Raw genomic sequence first — 19,848 nt, forward strand, 5'->3', positions numbered from 1 at the left:
ATATTTTTAAAGTAACTATCTCATTTAAGCAGCATTCTAAAAGTTGAAGTAGGAAGACTACTACTAAACAGGCTACAAGCCACTTTTACAGTGTGGTGAGAACTTTATCAAAAAACTCCTAAAGTAATTCATGCCACCCCACTGCTAACTACCACCTGATCCCTGCTAACCACATCCACAGTTAGGTTGGACTTACCTCAATGAGTTCATTGCTCCAAATGCTGGCATCCATTTTTAGACTTCTAACCTTGGAATCTTTCGGTCCTAGAGATCTATGTTGTCCTGAAGTCAAGACACAATTGCATTTCTATTTCATTTGTATGTATATGTATTTTATCTTTAAAAAAATGTGTATCTCTGCATACATGTATGTGTGTATGTATGTGTTTCAACTTAAAACACACCAATATCTACTTTCTTTTCCTTTTGCCAGCAGTATTAAGAGTAGTGGTGACAATTATACAGAAATCCCAACCACAATGAAGGTGACAGTAATTATCTTCATCACTACCGTAGTGGTACAAAACTACAGTTTTAACTGGGTATATGTGTGTACCAATATATATGTGTGTATATTCATCACTTGGTAATTAACTGGCAATTAGAGGTTACTGAAAACCTTCTATAATAGGTCTGTTTAAATTCCATGTATGTGAACACAGATATACTTTTACTCCTAAAAAAACAAAAAACAAAACAAAACAAAAACAAAAAAAAACAAAAAAACTAGCAACTCTAATAAACATGTATCTAGAAATACGAAGTGGATTTTTTATTTTACTCATACGCCTGAAAGAGAGTAAGAGCCCAGCATTCTATTAGCATCAATTCAATTATGCTGTGTAATCATCATTCAGTCATTACTGGGCACCCAGGAATGTGTCCGATGCTTTCTAGGCTGAGGAGGGGACAAAGGTATTCAAGACATTGTCCCTATCTTAAGGACTTTTTGCCTATGAGTATGAAAACTCATTCCTCTCTCTACATTAGGTAAGAAGGTCCTTCCCTCCTTTCTTTAAAATGGTAACTACTCAGAGCACAAAGTCCTAAAATCCCAAGGGCAGAACTATGCATAGGTTTGCATTTATAAAGACCAACGAAAGGCATCACTGAAAGGGGATGAACTCAGAAAACAGGTAGAAGAACTGGAAAGAATCCCTGAAGTCGTGGAGGCAAAAAAAAAAGAATCTGGGTTGAAACAAGCAGGAGGAGCAACAAAAGGGAGGGCAGATTCAGAAATCCTGAGATAATAATTTCTGGGACTTGGTTGGCTTTAATGAAAGGGGAAGGGTCAGAAGGTATCCCAGGTTTTAGGCTTGAATGTAGGATAGACAGTATCACTTCTGACCAAGATTTGGAATAAATGAGAATGTTTGGTTTTATGTAATGAGCTGAGAAGCAAAGACAGCTCCATTTTTCACATGCTATTTTTGAGGTCTCTTGGGCAAATCCAAGAAGAGAGTTCAGTAGGTAGACCTATGAGTATGGTGTCCAACAGAGTGAGAATCGTCCACTTATAAGCGAGTGTTGAACTTAAATGATAAATAACATCAACCAGGAACATTGGAGTGAAAGAGAACTGAGGATGTAACCCAAAGGAACACATGTATTTCAGGACCAGGCAAAGGAAAAGTAACCTGAAAAAGGATGGCCAGAGTATTAAGAACACACAAAGAGAAAATGGTATTTTGGAAGTTAAGGGAGGATGGGAAGTCATAAACACTGGTCAAATATCGCAGTGCCAAATACTGCAGGAAAGATAATAAAGATAGAAACGGACCACACAGAAACTGAGGGGTAAAATACACTGGTAAACATGGTGAAGATATATTTACTGGACTAAAGAGAAAACTGATCATAGGACGAAGAAAAACTAGGAAGTTAAAAAAGGAAGGAAAGCTGTGCAGAATTCTACTCTTGAGAGTACCCTGTCTGTGAAGGGAAAAGAGAGAATGATACATACAGGGGAATGCGAAGTTTTCAGGAAGCTAGTGTCAAGACAACAGACTTGCATAAGTATATATGCTGAAACAAAAGAACCCACGGTTGAATTATTACAGAGAGGGAATAAGTGATGAGGTGAGGATCCCAAGAAGAGAAGAAAGAAGACGGAGACAGGAGTAGAAAGAATTGCCTTGGACAACACAAAGGCTCTCTTCCAACGAGACTGGAGAGGAAAAAAGGTTGGGAAGAAATACAAAGTAGAGGGGGATTAGCTGATGCTTTTTCTTGTTGCCACTGAGGTTAATTAGCTCCTGAGAAAATCTTAGTGTGATAAGAACCGTGGAAGCACAGAACTCTTGGAAAGTATTAAGGACCGAAGCAACTGTCCTAGTCTCTGCCCTAGCTGAGGTCAATGAAACCTGTACTCCACTCTGGTCTTGCCATCATCATACTCCACTGCAATTAGTATTTATATATCTGTGGAGGACATAGCAACCTCTCGCACATTTTTTATTTCCCAGGACCAGCACAGTACCTGGTAATGCCAGGAAGCTGAAGTGAAGTGAAGTTTAGAATGTGGCTAACTTCCTCCAAGACCTCTATGACTACACACCTAAGCTAGAGTCCATGCCCTCCACTCACTGGAACTGTGAACCCCCAAATACACTGAGCTGTCAGATGGTCTGTGAGCTGTAAAGTCACAATAAGATAACCAGTAATAGTACTGGTTACTGTCAGAAACCTCAATACTCTTTGGAAATGCTTCTAAATAAATACTCTCATTAAAAGAGATACCGGATCTGCTGGACCATAAAGAGCTCTGAATGACCTTGACATGAAATACACATCTTACAAAATATGACTGAGGAGAAGTGGGCAAATTATGCAGAGACGCAAACATGTTCAGGGTGCATTCTAAAACACACTGACCTCAAAATCTAAAAATTTCAACACTGTCCTTTTAAAAGCCACACATGGACCAGGAGGCACATAAAATGATTACATGCTTAAAAATCGATTTTTACATTGAAGTCATGCATAAGAGAACTTTAGAACTATAAGATATTTCTAAATTTAATTTAAATGTAATAAGCCGCCTCTGTTTTTATTTTTCACAACTGTTAGCTGGGACACATTACGTATGACAGTAAAGAGCATTCAGTGCCAATCTGCTACCAAACAGTGATGAGCATAACTTATCGCTAATTACCTGCACACTTCTTACAGATGACAACACAGAGATTGATGGATGCCCAGTCAGGGTCCGGGGCTTTACAATCGGCACAGCTCCTGTTGGATTCATTGAACCAAATCTTCTCAGCTACCTCATAATCAGAGAGAGTTTCTGCTATCGATTGCTGCACAGCTTCAATCCACTCTTGTTTCTCTTTTTCGGACTCGGCTGTAAAGCTGAAACAATTAATGTTTCTGCATTATCGATCTCCCTTGTAAAGGCCAATTAAGCAGTATGTTCAGTTTGCATATTCATTTCGCTCACAAATTAAACAGCAGCTGAAAAATATGCCTTCCAGGCAGCTGAATAGTCTTTTCTGTTAAAAATCATCTAATTTAAAAATCTATTTTTTTCCTTTAACATCCCACACTGCTTATGAATTTGTTTACATATCTTGAACCAAAATTAATATGTACATTTTTCTGACCAGGATATAAAAACTGCCTTGTTAGGTCAAGAGTTTAAATGAGAGGCCATATTTCCTAAGCAGTGGTTATATAATAATCAATGAGAGACTGGCTGAGTTTCAGAGTTTTGGGACTACTGGATTATTTTGCCAAAAAAGTATGCCATGATAGTCTGAAACTAAATTATCAAGAACACCCACCAGAAATTTTGATTTTTTTTCAGTCTTAAAAATAGATTTTCTTTTTTAATTAGAAGAATGTCCAGATGGCTTTAAGAAACTGAGAAATCAAAAGTTTCAAGTGACTACTATTCTAACGGAATTCTAACTCATTTTTAGCCATGTTCTGATTTATCCTAATTCTTAGTGTTTACTGGATACCTGAGTATAGGGATAAAACATTAACCATGGGTTCACTCCAAGAAATGTTTATCGAGTATGTACGATGTGTCAGGAAATGTATTACAATGCTCCAAACTCGGCCAATGACCCGCAAAATGTTTCACATTAAAATTTTCTGTTCTGAAGATGAAAATGTTTTGAAATATAATGAAAATAAGAGATCACTAACATATTCCAAATAATCCATAAGGAAACTGAGTAGCTTACATGGATATTTTTTGAAGCACTTTTTATGTTGCCATCATCAGTATGATATTCATAAGCTTCTTAGTGGTTTCCACTTTTACATAGAGATTGGTCACAGCCAATATGGCACAATGGTCTTTGCACCTAGGTTACTGGTACACAGATTCTAAAACCCTTGGAGTGCCCTAAGTGACGTGTCTTTTGAATGCTTGTGAGATAAGTTGTGGCTGGAGGCCTCAAAAGCTTCAGGATGGGAGCTGGCCACCAGAAAGACCAAGGTATCATTAGAGGGGGAACTAAAAGATCCCCCCCGCCCCGACCTCTAGGGATGGGAGAGGGGCTAGCAATTGAGTTAATCACCAATGACCAAGGATTTAACCAATCATGCCTACAGAATGAACCCCCCCCCCGTAATAACCCCTGAACAATAGGGTTCAGAAAGCTTCCAGACTGATGAACACATTGAAGTGCTGAGAGGGTGATGTACCCAGAGAAGGCATGAGGTACCTTGCTTTGTGTGGCTCTCCCATTTTGATGTTCCCAAGATGCATTCTTTATAATAAACTGGCAATAGTTAATTAAACTGTCCTCTTGAGTTCTGAGAGCCATTCTCACCAAATAGTGAAACTGGGGGAGTTGGGGTCGTGGGAATCCCAATTTGCAGCCAAGTTAGAAGGAAGCGTGGGTAAGCTGAGGACCCAATACTTGTGACTGGAGTCTGAAGTGAGGGCAGCTTTGTGTGATTGAGCCCTTAAACTTGTGAGTCTAATGCTCACTCCGAGTAGCCGCTGTCAGAATAGGACTGAATTGTAGGACACCCAGTTGGGATCTGGAGACACGGAGAATTGGTTGGTGTGAGGAAAAAGCCCACCACATATTTTGTGTCAGAAATACTATGAGTAAAAACAACTCAGCCAATCTCTACATTTTCATTTGAGGCTTGAATCTGCATATGTGAAAGTAAAATTTGTTATGGTGATTATTTTTTCTTCAAAATTTGAGCCAGCAGACACTTCTGACAGATGAAATGAATATCAGATTTGGGAGTATTTTCAAAATTGCTAAGTAACTGTTAGTCCTTCAAAGGCCTCTGACAATTGCCTCTGACCTGCATACTACCCTGTGATACGCTGATTATTTGTAACAAATGAATTAATGTGGGTGAACTCACAGACACTGACTTATGCCTCTTCTGTGTACCAAAGCTATGAAGTTATTATAGATTATTAAAACATATTAGGAACTTAAAGTGTTCTTTTTCATTGTCATATGAGGTAATTACTAGATTACTGTAATACAAAATATATAATGAACTGTTAAAATATTTGATCAATAAGTGCTATTAAAGACCCATCAGCAGGAGTTCCTTTTAGAAATCATTATGGAGCAACTGTAATCAGGAATTGATTTTAAAGGAAGACTGCATTTGATTAGGCTAACAGAAGGTAAATAAAAATACAGCTTAAAGACAATGTAGTATTCTTTATTCCTTCATAATGTGAAGGAATTTTTCATATATTTGTTGATAAAAAATTAGTATATTTATCACACCTACTAAGTAAAAAAGGTATTAAGGGAAAAAATGCCCCAAATCTCATGAAATTAGTATCTCTGCAGGTTGTGTGATAATTCAAGTCACTTTTATGAGGTGTTTTTATATACGGGCCAATAAATTAGACAATATAGAAAATAACAACATGATTTTATTATGTGATATATAAGAAATAAAATCACCATTAGCGATGTAAAAGTAGATCGCCCAAGATTTCCTGGAATAACACAAACACAAACGTTTAAATATAGCTTACCTAAAACTCCTGTAGGGAGTGATTATTTCAAAAGACTGTTTTACAGTTCTGTCCACTTGCTTTACATTTGCTACATTCATAGGAATTATGGTAATACCAAGTCCACTCTTAAAATCCTAGTTGGGAGAAAAAATATATAACAACAGTATAAGGAAATAAAAATATGGATTTTAGAGAATATACTTGTACTTTCAAAATCCATAAGTATCATTATATCCTACTAAATTTTACAACACATATACATGTAGAACTGAATAAGTCATTAAAAATGGATTGACAGTGGTTTTCTTATTTTAGATAGGCACTCTCGATCCACGCTAACCCAGTGCCATTCCAAACTGGACAGTTGAGCTACTGATCAAGTACAGACTTCTTTCACATGAAATGTTAAGTTGACTAGGACACAGTTTGTGAACTGTCCATGCTTGCTTTTCAAAGTCAGGCACTTTTTCATCTTTATCTATACAATCTTTATCTATATAATAAAGGAAACTAAGAGTTAACTAGCCCTTAGCATGTGCCTAGCAATTTTTAAGTAACGGACTCAAATGACACCATGAGGCTGGTATAATTACTATTTATAAAAAAAGAAGGGGAAACTGAGGCCCAAAGAGATGAAAGTCACATGGAAAGCACAGCTAGTTGTACGTGGCAGAGCATGACTGAAACCCAAACTGATTGGTCTTTGTTTTACTGTGATGTTACCTCTGCTCTGTCAAATTATTTTTCTCATTCACTCTCAAACAAAAGCATTATATATTTTACAATTTTATCTCATTCCCAATATTTTATTACTTTCCTCTTCCTTCAATTAAATTCTTAAGCTCTTTTAATGCAACTGTGGTATGAAAACTGCCATTTGTTCAATACCTATAACCCCTCTGTTCAGTTTGTCCCACCAAAATTAGAAATTGTTCAAAAGGCTACAAGGTCTGCCTTCTAAAAACATTAAAATTTTAAATATTATCTAATCATAAGGGTTTGGGAATTTGATTTATCAAATAATCTCAACACTTTAAAAATATAATTATTCTCAACTTCAAAGGACTAATTTATCCATGTATACAGGTTCAGATTCAATGTGCTCTGAATTCCTAAATTCAATTTGATTAGAAAAAGTAGCCGTACTAAAGATAGACTACAAAAAATATTGGTCTATTTTCAATAAGAATACTTCTGGCAGAGACTGAAAATTCACTGGCCGCCTTCTCTCTACAGGCTAAGAGTAAAAGTACTATTTTCCCATCTCCCTTGCAAGCTAGGAGGGGTCATATGTCTTAGTTTTAGTCAATAAAATATAAAAAATTCCTGGGGTGGGAGTGGGTGGGGGACAAATCTTGGAAGAAGAAAGACTCCTACCCCTCACCGTTCCATCTTCTTTGGAAATAACACCTAGCAGCACAGAAGCTGTTAGAATTCTCGAGATGAAAAGCCTGAGGACAAATTCTTGTACTTAGGATGCCAGAGTGAGAAAAAAATAGGAAGAACCTTGTTCCCTGGAGGCGTCAGCTCTCTGCTGCCTACACCAAGAGATCTGTTAAAACAAAGAAATCCCTATCTATTCAAGGGATCCTTTGGGGTTTTTGTCATCTGCTAATAAAGCATTCCTGACTAATAAGTGAAATAATACTGTAACAGATTTCCCCCACTTGCAAAAGTATCCAGAGTTTTCATTCATAAGTTGCAGAAAAGCCTCTCTCCATTTTTTTAACATACGATGTTAAGTTAGAATAAGGAAATGACGCATTTATAAAACATATCATCAATTTGTACAAATAGCTTGTTCTGTTAGGAAAAACAGGCCAGAAATTGAGAGTCAATAATATAAAAGAGAAGATGCAGACATGCTAAGTGTTGCAAAATAATTAGAAAAACGTAATATACTTTGTATGGCAAAATAATTAGAAAAACGTAATATACTTTGTATGGCAAAATAATTAGAAAAACGTAATATACTTTGTATGGCAAACTCAACTAAAAATCAGTACTTAATGTAATCTATAGGGACAAGGAGAATCAATCAGGCTCAGTGTTATACCTACTTACTGCGATTAAAAAAAAAAAAATTCTCAATTGTCCATACCAGTGTTCTTGCTGGGTAACAATTGTTGGAGAACCTCAATGCAAGTGACTGTAAACTCAAACTCTCTTTTAGAAATGAAGAAATAAAGTAGGGGTAGCAAGGTAAGTTTTATTTGTGTTTTTTGTTGTTGTTGTTTTTAGTTGAAGTATATTTCACGAACAATATTACATTAGTTCCAAGTGGGAATTGTGCTATGCTCACCACAAGTGTAGCTACCATATGGCAGGCAAGGTAGGATATTTTAAAAACAACTTTCTGACGGTCCAACGTGATGCAGGAGTAACTCTAGAACACACTGCATGTCCTTCCAACAATGCTCCATAATGAAGACCCCACAAGAGCTGGATATGCATTGTTACATTCTATGCCAAGTTACATCCTCCGATGAGCGCCTGGCTTGCAGGTACTGGGTGTTTGGAAGGTCAGAGGCACACACTCAAACCATGAGACTAGCAGATGGCAAGAGTGACCATGGTTTATAGAAACCGATGAGCCTCCTCCAGGTTCCGGCCTGAATTGGTGGCCCCTCATTTCTACAAGCAAGTTGTGAAACGTCTACCTATAAAGCTGAGATTTCTGTTAAAAATAAAATAGGTGAGGGTAGGCTCTAGACCCCACATTTCCTCCAAGCAAGGCAAAGATGATTTTTTTAGCCTGGAAGAAAATTGTAACCCATTTATCAGCTGCTGGCCATGGCCATATGGTTTCAAGTAATTAGAGTATCCGCTGAATTCACCGGCACAAACAGACTGTAAAATGTACAGCAGAGTAACAAAATAAATGTCAGTGCTCTCGAGAGCTATTAAATATGAAACAACTGTGTTTCTTATTAAAAATATTTGTGGTGACATTAAGCCACTTTTTCAGACTGTATTTAGGACATATTAAGAATAGATCTAATTCCTCAACGCTCCCTCCAACCCTGAGATTCTTATCCCCTGAACTGGAAAGCAGAGCTTCAGATTCTGTAGTTAAAAAGCAAAACTACAACCCTGTGATTCTCATATGCAGCCAATGTTGAGAAAAACTGAACTAGACAGCAGAACCAGCTGTAGACTCTAGACAGGATGAGTCTGCAATATTTAAATATCAGGATAGCAACAGTGCCTTCTGCCTTCTGTAGAGCAGAAGAAAAGGCATGCAATGATTATACAAAAATCATTTGAAATCATTAAGACTACTGGCTAAAAATACTCTGGCCAGAACACGGTGACACATTTTCAAGATCCTATTTGTCCTGTGTGCCCACCCCTGTGTTAACGTCCAGAGGCTTTAAAAGCATATACGATGTACTCCATAATTGGTTTCCTATCTATTTGTGTCGTGCTCTGAAGCTTACGGAAAGCCATGAACTCTCATTTGACCTTGTAAATTATTCTGTGAAGGCAGAGCAGATATAGCCATTTTTAAAATGGGAGAATTCGTCCTGGCAAAACAGCATTTATAAAGTACTGTGTGTGTGCCAGAAGTCAGGCTAAATCCTGGATCCACACAAGAGCATAAGACAGGGTACCCACCGTTGGGAAGCTTACAGTCTAAGGAGGAAATGAGAGAGAACTGTAATAAGTGCATAGCTGTAAACATTGAATCCAGCCGATCCTGGTAAGAGAGAGTTGTGTTCTTATGAGACTTTCCAAAGGAAGTGAAACTTGACCAGACCATTGACAAAACCCAGACCAGCTTGATCGGGTATACCTCTCCTGCTTCAGTTCTCACATTTGCACAACGGGGAGAACAGTAGTACTAACGCTTCTTCGGTGTGGGGAAGATGAAATCAACCCATTAAATATGCTTAGAAGAATGCCAGGCATGCACTAAGTGCTACATAGATCTAGCTAGCAACTGTTACCATTATTGTTAGTGTCTACCTCTTGAATTTGAAACCAAGTGAACATATTACCTATGAAAAAGTTAATCACAAGGAAACACATATTTAAGATAACTAGCAAGCATATATAAATTTCAAAAAATGGGGTGGAAGGCAAATGTCAAAACAAGTTACCCTTTAGCTACAGTCTGATTGTCAGCAATAATCTCATTTTGAAAAACAGGCACAAGTCAGGGATAAGCCACACTTTCAACACTTAGAATGCTATAAGCTGGACAGAAAAAAAAAAAAAAAGGAGCATGAAAATTCAGTGGGTAGAATATTACTATAGAAAGCAAAAAGCTAAAAAGAGATTCTGGACTAAACAATATTTTACGTTAATTTGCTGTCACAGAATGTGGGATCTCACAAAGCATGAATCCCACCACCACTCCTACTAAAACAACAGTGCCACTTGGCAAACAGATCTGGACAACCTGCAAAGGTGGTCATGACCATGTCGGCACTGGGAGTAAGACCTGGGGGAGAATCCTGGCTAAGCCATTTATTGGCTGTATGACCACTACCAAGTTATTTACTTTATCTAAAAAGCCTCAATTTTCTCATTTGTAAAAACACAGTAATATCTACCTTACACAGCACCGTTACAAAAATTGAGGGCCATATAAATTAAGGGTCTAATACAAACAAACAATCCTTTCATTTGTGAGTTCTAAATTCACAATCTGTCTTCAATAAAAGTATCTCCATTTTATTTACAATGACTGAAAGTATTCCCACCAATGATTCTATAGTATATAGTCGGTTTAGAATGAATGGTAACTATTTACCAAAATGCTGAAATGGGTTATTTTTATGAATTTGTAGCAACAGAACCCGGTTAAAACTACATTTTAAAACTACATAGCGAAAGAGCAAAATAAAAGCTTGATCCCTAACTGGAAAAATTAAAGAAGGGTTTGTTAACCCCAAATTTGCTGAAATCTCAAACCTATTTTTGGAAATACTGGATGCCAGGTTTCCATGCCAGAGATTTAAGAACTTGGTGCTTAAACATTTGTTGAAAACAGATGTGGCATTGTATGACATTGGCACCACATTTCCGGGGAAACACCAGATGCAGACTTTGGCCAGATACAGAACCCAGAGAAGCTGAGGCCACCACCTACATCCTGCTGCTTCTTTCTGTGCTACTCAACCCAGAGCCCTATGAGGTCTATTTAAATTCTATTAGAGTTTCATTCCCGTGCCAGACACCAGGAACATTATGTAGGGGAACGAGGGGGAATGAGTCTCTTGTTACACCCTGATTTGAAAATGTTTAATCAAGTGAATTTATATAGTTAAATCCTCAATGCCACAATTATCATTAAATGGATACACAGACCCACCAAGCAAGACATCTGGTTGTAATGAATTCACTAATACTCACATGATCCTGAAAAACACTAATCACAAAAAAAAAAAGTGGGGGGGAGACTGGCTGTCAGAACAACCTAACAAATGGAAACCAAAGCCAATTATCTTAAATGTGCGTCACATCCATTTGCAGAAATTTCATTCAAATAGCAATACCATGCGTGTGACACTACATATACTGCAGTGTATGTTCGGATTTTAGTATCTCATTTAAAATTTTAAGTACTGCCTTATATACTACGTCCACTTCATGTCAAGACATATTTATAAAATAATTATTTGCCAGAATATAGAAAATCTATAAGCTTTGAAATAAAAAGCAGTTTAATTATAATAAAATTTCTACACAAAAATTAACTGAAGGATGAAAAGTAAGTGTTAGCTCAGAAAAGCAGTTACAGAAAATGACCTGACGATTAGTTATCTTTATTATAGGAAAAGCTTAAAGATATTGTCAGGAAAGACAATAAAATCCCAATAAATAAATGGAAAAAGAAAATCAAGAGACAATTCACAGAAAAGAGAATAACTTGAAAACAAAATTTTAAAAAAATGATAAGCTCTGTAGACAAGAAAACAGCTGTAAATGACCACAAACTCAACAAGTTCATTCTGCAAAATGTTTACTGAGTGTCCGCTACGGGCCTGAAACTCCTGAAGACCAAACAGTGAATACACCATCACACCATTAATTTGAGAATATAAAAATTATAACACGTTTAAGGTTAAAATCAAGCTGGTACCTAGTTCATGTAGCTAACAGCATTTAAAATGTAAACAATTCTTCAGGAAAAGGTCATAAAAGTCCATGCCAAAAAAATAAATAAATAATCAAAAAGGAAGAAAAGGCTACATACAGAAAGCTACCAGAAATCTCATTTATTTATCACTATGTGCGCTACCCACAGTGGAAGGTGAGATCCTAAACAGCAGGCATCTTTCGGTCACTGCTGTACCCCCAGAGTGGTGCCCAGAAATGAGAAGGTATCCAATAAAAATCCATTTTGTAAAATGGATGAATAGAGAAACACAGGGAATTATATGTAGTATAATGTGTACAAACTGAAACACAACTCATTTTATACAATGTTGAAGTAACACTGGAGAAAAACTATCATAATTATAATACACTGCAGGCGTGTAAAACATAAGAGAACAATATCTGTAAAAATTAAACACTGCGTTTGTGAGATGGTGTTAAATAAAGAGATGACATGTAATTTATGTGATAACAGCACCACAGTGTTTTGCAACTGAGTAATTAGGTAGAGAAATTGTGTCTGTTTCTACTTTGCCAAACTCCATTCCAACAAATGTTTTTATGTATCTCCTCATAGTTCTTTTCTACTTTTTACACCCTATTGGGAAAGGGCAGGAGGAGGAGACATGACATTCCCTAAGGCATTTCTCCTACTCGGTGGAGAGCTACTGCCAATTTCAGTTCCTACAATCTACTAATGAATGAAAGGGAAAAGCAGAGATGAAAGAAAAAAAAAAAAAAAGCGAATCTTTGAACCAAGCAATTGGGAAAACAAAAAGTCCATGTTAATTCCAGAGAGTTCAGACCTGGCAGTGAAGGGTCCACGAGGAGATGCAGACTGGCATACCCCTTGCTATCTTCATACCATTTCTCTTCAAATAGAAGGAATTTCAAAAATGAGCAAAGGCAATAATTACAATAGCCTGTTCTAATAGCTATTTTAACTTAGTTATTGATTCAGTAAAAGGGACAGAGTCAGAAAAAAGTGAAAGAACTACTGAAAATATATATATGTAGGGCTGCCTGACACAGATTCTTAAGGATACTTTTTGGAAGTAGAGAAAAAGCTCTGGAAAAGGTTAACAATAATCCACAAATTAGAGCACACTTCCAGACAGAGTTGAAGGAATGTATGGGAAATAACAGTTTCAAACTGTTCTCCAAACACTGTCCCCTTTATGCTGACTTTGCAAACGAAGATTAATGTCTACACCAGATCATACTCTGGCGATAAAAGTCTACGTTAAGAAAAATGAATTAAATGATACTGTAGAATTCATAAGCTAAAAATGTTAAATTTCATTTAAAAATTGAGATCTTAGCAAAAAAAAAAAAAAAATACCAGTAGCTATAGTTCAGAACTATGCACAATTAGTAACAGTTCTTCAGAATTTCAAAATGTATTACCACTGATCATGCTTATCTTAATTTTCCACTTAAATGTTGGCACATTTCAAAATGTTCAATGAGGAAAAAGATCACTTCCAAATGAGAATTTATCACAAAAAGAGGTATAATAGTCCCAAGTTGCAGGATGCCGAAGCATTCAATGTTGCTGAAGGCTATTTTTACACATTTTCCAATTCCAAAAATATCTTGCTCTCTTTACCTAGATGCTTGTCATTTTTTAAAGGGGGAAAAAAGTAACTTAGAGCAGTGTTTCACTGTATGTAGTTCTTGATACATGTGGATGCTTCATATAAATGTAGATTCCAATATTCTATCCCCAGAAATTCTAAGTCCACAGTCTGGAATGAGCCCAAATATCTGGAATTTCAACATGCAACTTACAAAATGGTCGTAGGAATAGTAAGCTCTCTCTCTTCTTTACATGATGCTATTTAAACCCAAAGACATTAACTTAATTACCTGAGCCAATTAGTAGCAGAGAAAGAATGAAAACCCGGAACTGCTACCTCTGTCCAATTGTCTCTGCTCTAAATGAACGTTGGAGCTTCCTTTTAAACAACTCTTCAGTATATGCTACCTTTCCACCTCTATCCATTGTCTGTAAATTTGTAAAACTATGTATCAAGAAAGGCAAGAAGAATGAAAATAGTTCATATGTTAGGGTACTGTAGGTCAATTTTCCTTATTTTTTTTTATTCTATTCACACTACAAATTATGTGGGCAATAAATTCACTATTTTAAAATTTTTAAAACTGAAAATAATTTAGCTTTGATTCATGGAACTCAATTAGATCCAATGCAAATTTAGATACAGAAGTTCAAAGCTAACACCTCTTTTTTTATTTTTTATTTTTACTCTAGAAGTATAATGGACATGTTATATTAGCTTCAGGTATAACACGTCCTACATTTTTATGATAAGTAAATTTTTTTCCATATTTAAAAAAAACACAAAATTACTTAATGTGTTGTATATAAAAAACTTTTAGAAGTTGCATTGAATCATTACCTTTTAGTGCTTTTCCTAAACACAAGCTTAAAGCCCCTTGCATTCAGGAGAAAGACTCCCCATTTAGCACGTCATCCAAGTTCTTCAATCTGCTCAACCATGTGAAAAAAACCAATGGGCAACTTTTCTCTGGAGAGAAAGGCACACACCATAATGTAAACACAGATAAAACTGGAATGGTAAGTTAGGGCCTAAACATAGAAGGCCTTCTTTAATTTATCCATCCAGTCTTGAGCCAACTAGTTCTTTAAGACTTGACTCAAGATCAAGTCTCTTAAGACCCAGCTCCATATAAAATGATGCAAGTTTTTAAAAATAACACATACACAAGCAACGGTATGTGCTTTTTAAGGGTATATATAAACGCATGGTAATGCATAGAAAAGGACCTGAAATATACATGCACTGAAAATTGATTTGTGTCTCAAAAGATGAGGAGGGGTCCAGCATTAATGCTTTAATCTTTAAGGAGAATGCATTCATTACTTGTGTACGTGGAAGTGTTTCTAATCTCCAGACATCATTAGTTGCCCTTTTTTGCACTTCTCCACAACTCCTGTACTAGCCTAAAAAAGCAATGCACTCACCATCCATCATAAACAATGGTCTTGTCAGACTTGTCCTCCTGGAAGACAGGACTTGAGTACCCAGCAAGCGCACCATTTACAGAGTGCCTCACCTGGTATAACGTGTATTACTCAATACACACTTATACTCCGAGCCTCCTAAGCAATTAAGTTATTCAAGGAAAGAAGCTTAGACTACTTCCAAAAGGTCACAGGCCAGAAATTTTCAACATACACATTAAAAAGACAGTTTGGTATAGTTGCTAAGATGCTACACTTAGACTCATAAAGTTCTGGTTTTGTTATGCATGACAATCTACAGTCCTTACACAATCTTCATTTTCCTCGTCTACAGAACATGGAAGACAGTACCTTCCTCCTACATTTGTGGGCAAGATTAGAAGGAAAAGTTTATAAATTAATTAGCATAATACCTGGTAAGCACCAGATGGTAGTCATTCTTATGCTTTTTTATGTTCGATTGCTAATATTAAAGCAATAATTTCATTCAATTTCTTTCTAACCAGAGAGTGTTAATAAAACTTTAAAGAACATCTACTTTGGGAGAATCATGTAAACTCAGACCATCTAGCTAATGGAAGCGATGAAACTAATAACTTGAAGTCCATCGAATCTGTGCAAGTAAAAAATGAATACCTCAATTAATCTGGCAGAATAACTTCCATACCGACAAATACAAAGTATGCGTTTTTAAATTCCATTCCAATGAGAAAAGTTTTAATCATCTCACTTCACAGACTGAAAATGTTCATATTCAGTCTTACACATTATAAGCTGTACATCACTATTCTTCTTGAGCAATATGCTAAATATCCAAGTTAGTAATACGCCAACAGTGCTCAATGATGCCCTCCAGAGTTAATTGGCTAAGAAATCTTATCCAAAAAATATAATGAATAAGATCACACTGAAGTTCAGAAGCTGTCTTAAAGATCTATAGTTAATATTTTTGAAACTAATGTTTGTTTTGAGTTGACATCTGTATTATTTGATGAAAACAGTACCATTTATATCCCAGCCTATCATAACCTATTGGGTCATTAATGAGTTCCTCTTAGATCAGACAGCCAAAGCACACCATGCAATTCCACAAATTACTAAACATCTAATATATTCTAGGCTAAATGATTAAGAATTCACTCCCAAAAGGGGTATTTTTTTATACATATTAAAAACCAAATATGCTAGGGGCCTGGGTGGCTCAATCAGCTCAGGTCATGATCTCAGGGTCCTGGGATCAAGCCCCACATCCAGCTCCTTGCTCAGTGGGGAATCTGCTTCTCCCTCTCCCTCCGCCCCTCTCCCTGCTTGTGTGTGTGCATGCAGGTACACACGTGCACTTTCTCTCTCCCAAATACATAAAATCTTTAAAAAAAAAATAAAATAGAAATAAAAATCAGATATGTTAGAGAAAGGGAAGTCTACGCAATCAAAAAAAGTTAACAGAATTTGTTAGAACTTGAATATCAGTCTCCTCAAAACACTGAACTTCTGTTAAGTCTTTCTAATATTAACCTAATTCAGTAAGTCAACAACTCAAGTCTACTTCATTTATATGTGGTGTGTGAGCATGTATGTGCATATAGGAACCACTTGCCTATGGTAAATTAGCTCCTCTGCAAGCAACATATCTACTCTAAAAAAAAAAAATGCTGGAAACTCAAGAAAACATGTAACCTGTGCCTACTCTTATAATTTTCTATTAGAAAAGAAACAACAGGTGCAGAACTGGGCCTATTTCATCAACAGCTGTAATGGTTAATTGGTTCTTGATATCTCAGAGTGTCATCCCACTACTTCAGCTAAGGACCACCCTTCAAAAATGACTTTCAAAATTTTATTTTCTCAGTCCCTTAAAAAGGTAATGTCTAGCCTCAAATTTGATGTAGATTACTTTCCTGTCACTGGAGAAACTGAGAAAATTCAACAAAACAACTCTTCTTTGTTACATTGGCGCAGTACTCAAGGCAAAACCAAGGCGCTATAAGTAAAAACACTGATAAGTCTAACAAAGCACAGTTGTTAATGTAATCAAGGCACCGCAATTTGCAATAACTGTAACACAGCTCACCTGTTCATTTTTGCAAAGCCACACGCTGTTTCCACTTAACACAGTAAAAATTTTGGCTTTATACCCTCTCAGTTCAAGATATCCACATTTCTCAGGTGCAGCAGCTGCTTGAGACTGCAAGGCAGGGGACTGTGTTTTCAGTGCATTTAATAGTATGCTGATCCAGTCATTTCTCTCCTCTGAAAATGAAGACAGGAGAAAATACATATATCCATACTCATATAAATTATACAGACACAGAACCATGGGCAAAGGATCTCTTTTCCCTGTAACACATAATTTACAGATTCTTTCCCACAACCACAATCTAAATGCTATTGCAGTCGGAGCCAATGGCCCAATTCTGTAAAAGAAAAGAAATAACACTACCCAGGTGTTCTGTAACCAATACTACTGGCCTCACCTGGGAGCTTATTAGAATGCAAAATCTCAGGCCCCACTCCGGACCTGATCAGAATCTTCAGTTTAAGAAGATCCCCAGGTGATACGAATCCATGTTAATATTTAAGAAGCACTCTTATAGATTATTCATGAGATTGGATTTTCTCTTTTATAGAAGTAATACTGAGACCAGTTAACAGATTTTACCTGGCAATTAAGTTGCTCAAATGCCCAGAAAATTTTACTCCTGTTACTTAGAGCCTACTCTACTTAAGAGTATGCTGACTTGATATTCCCTCATCCATTCCATTCTCACCACAGTAACAATAGCATCTCATTTGGCAAATTAAAATTTGGTTTTCTCCCTCCACAAAAGCTAAGTGACCTTACACTATGTATAACACACTGCTTTACGGACACAGGAATCTGATGTGGTCCCCAAAGAGCAATCACAGTTGTAAGGCAAGTTAGACATGAACATAGAACAGAACACAGAACACTATACATGTCATACAAATGATATCAAATAAAATATGAGTCATTCAATGGAGGTAAGTCATTTGCTGAAAGTCATACAGCAAGTTAGTATTAAAATTAGGAGAATCAAATGTTTTAACTCAGACAACTGTTCTCAGCACTATGAAAAAAAAAAGTAGTTGTGTTAGGTCTTGGAACGAGGAGCATTTGAAAAGACAAAACTGGAGTTTGGTGAGGGAAAAGCAGAACTTTATGACTCTAAGCAGAGAAGAACATAAGAACAAAGGCAGAAAGAACGAAAGAGACTAACTTATGGATAAGCATATTGATGATTTTGAACTCAAGAGAGAACAGGCAATACCGATGGAGCTTCTGCAGTACCTGTAAGGAATTTTTCCTCCAAACTTTATTACAGAGGACAAAAAAAAAAAAAAAAAAAAGTCACGATTCTTAGCAAGGAAATGACATGATTATTATGATGGTACGTAGACCAAACTAGAAGCATGGAAATCAGGAATAAGGCAAAAGACGCTTTAAGTACGATGAAAAGAGAAACAAAAGAATATCTGAAGAGTCAAGACATTAAGGGATGGAAAAAAATAGCTGAAGTTTTAAATATGTTTAACAAGTATTCACAAAAAAATTTAAATTATCAGAATAAAAGGTAGCTTAGTACCATGACTTGACCAAAGAAGGTAGAAGATTCCATTTTATTAACAGAACCACCTCAGGTTTTCCGTGCCCTCGCTTGAGCATCTAGGTGGACTGACAGTCAGCATCACATGAATGAAGGTAACTTATGCAAAAGAAGATCCACGGAAGTAGATAAATGTTTAGTGTGAAAGGAGAAGAAATGGACAAATCCTGAGGTACAACTGTATCTATGAGGCAGGAAAATGGGCTAGCCAAAAACAAATGAAGAAGTGATTATCAAGGCAAAAGGAACAAGACAAAACAAAACAGACTGAATTCCATGTCGGAAAAATTACCAAGAAGGAAGAGGAAGGAAACTTCCAAACTACTAAAAACAGTTTTGTCTTTAATGACCTAGGCCAAAGTATTTATTAAAACTCTTTCAACAAAGCTTTGTTGCAGATATTAATTACATAGTCCCCAAGTCATAGTTCCCATGTATCAGGAGGAAATATTTACCCAACTTCCCCAGCATCATTAGAAACTAAAAACAACATGAAAATGTTCAGGTAACTAAGTCAATGTCATTATGCAGCATCTGCGTTTTATACCTACATGAATAGACCCAGACTGCACTAGGATAATTTATATTTTCAGGAACAACAACAAACCTTCCATTGGTTATTACTTGTGATCATTAGTTTCACACAAGATACTCCTGCCAAGTAAACAGCACGGAATGTTTTTTGTTTATATGAATCTACATAAATCATTTAGTTTGAAATGTAGGTCACATTTTATTGAAAAGAAACCCAACTTCGTGTTTTTTAATTTTCTTTCAATTTTTTATTGAAATATAACATACAGTGTTCTCTTAGCTTCAGGTGTACAATATGATTCAACACTTCCACACGTTACTCATTGCTCATCAAGATACGCATACTCTTAATCCCCTTTACCTATCTCACCCATCCCGCTCCCACACCTCCTTTTTGGAAACCACCAGTTAGTTCACTGTATTTACGAGCCTGTTTTTCTCTTTCCTTTCTTTGTTCATTTTGTTTTGTTTCTTAAATTCCACATGAGTAAAATCATGTGGTATTTGTCTTTCTCTGATTTGCTTCACGTTGTAGTCTTAACTTTATAAACTAGGCCAAAGTGTTTGGGGCTTCTACACCGCCACTGGCATATATCTCAGTTTCTCAGGAA

The 19,848-nt window shown here is 36.4% G+C and overlaps 1 protein-coding gene across 2 annotated transcripts in view; it reads right to left on the minus strand.

Annotated features, from left to right (window-relative positions):
* The window catches only part of ARAP2 (ArfGAP with RhoGAP domain, ankyrin repeat and PH domain 2), a 179,286-nt gene that overhangs the window by 106,535 nt on the left and 52,903 nt on the right, over nucleotides 1–19,848 (minus strand). For both annotated transcript variants that reach the window (XM_057309690.1, XM_044387654.3), the window contains exons 9-12: nucleotides 17,149–17,327; nucleotides 5,981–6,096; nucleotides 3,155–3,354; nucleotides 197–282 (exon numbers count right to left, since the gene is read on the minus strand). In XM_057309690.1, the coding sequence (XP_057165673.1) occupies nucleotides 197–282; nucleotides 3,155–3,354; nucleotides 5,981–6,096; nucleotides 17,149–17,327 (581 nt within the window). The remainder of the gene's footprint in view (nucleotides 1–196; nucleotides 283–3,154; nucleotides 3,355–5,980; nucleotides 6,097–17,148; nucleotides 17,328–19,848) is intronic.

This window comes from Ursus arctos, unplaced genomic scaffold (genome assembly GCF_023065955.2).
Source record: "Ursus arctos isolate Adak ecotype North America unplaced genomic scaffold, UrsArc2.0 scaffold_9, whole genome shotgun sequence".
In the NCBI taxonomy this organism is placed as follows: domain Eukaryota; kingdom Metazoa; phylum Chordata; class Mammalia; order Carnivora; family Ursidae; genus Ursus; species Ursus arctos.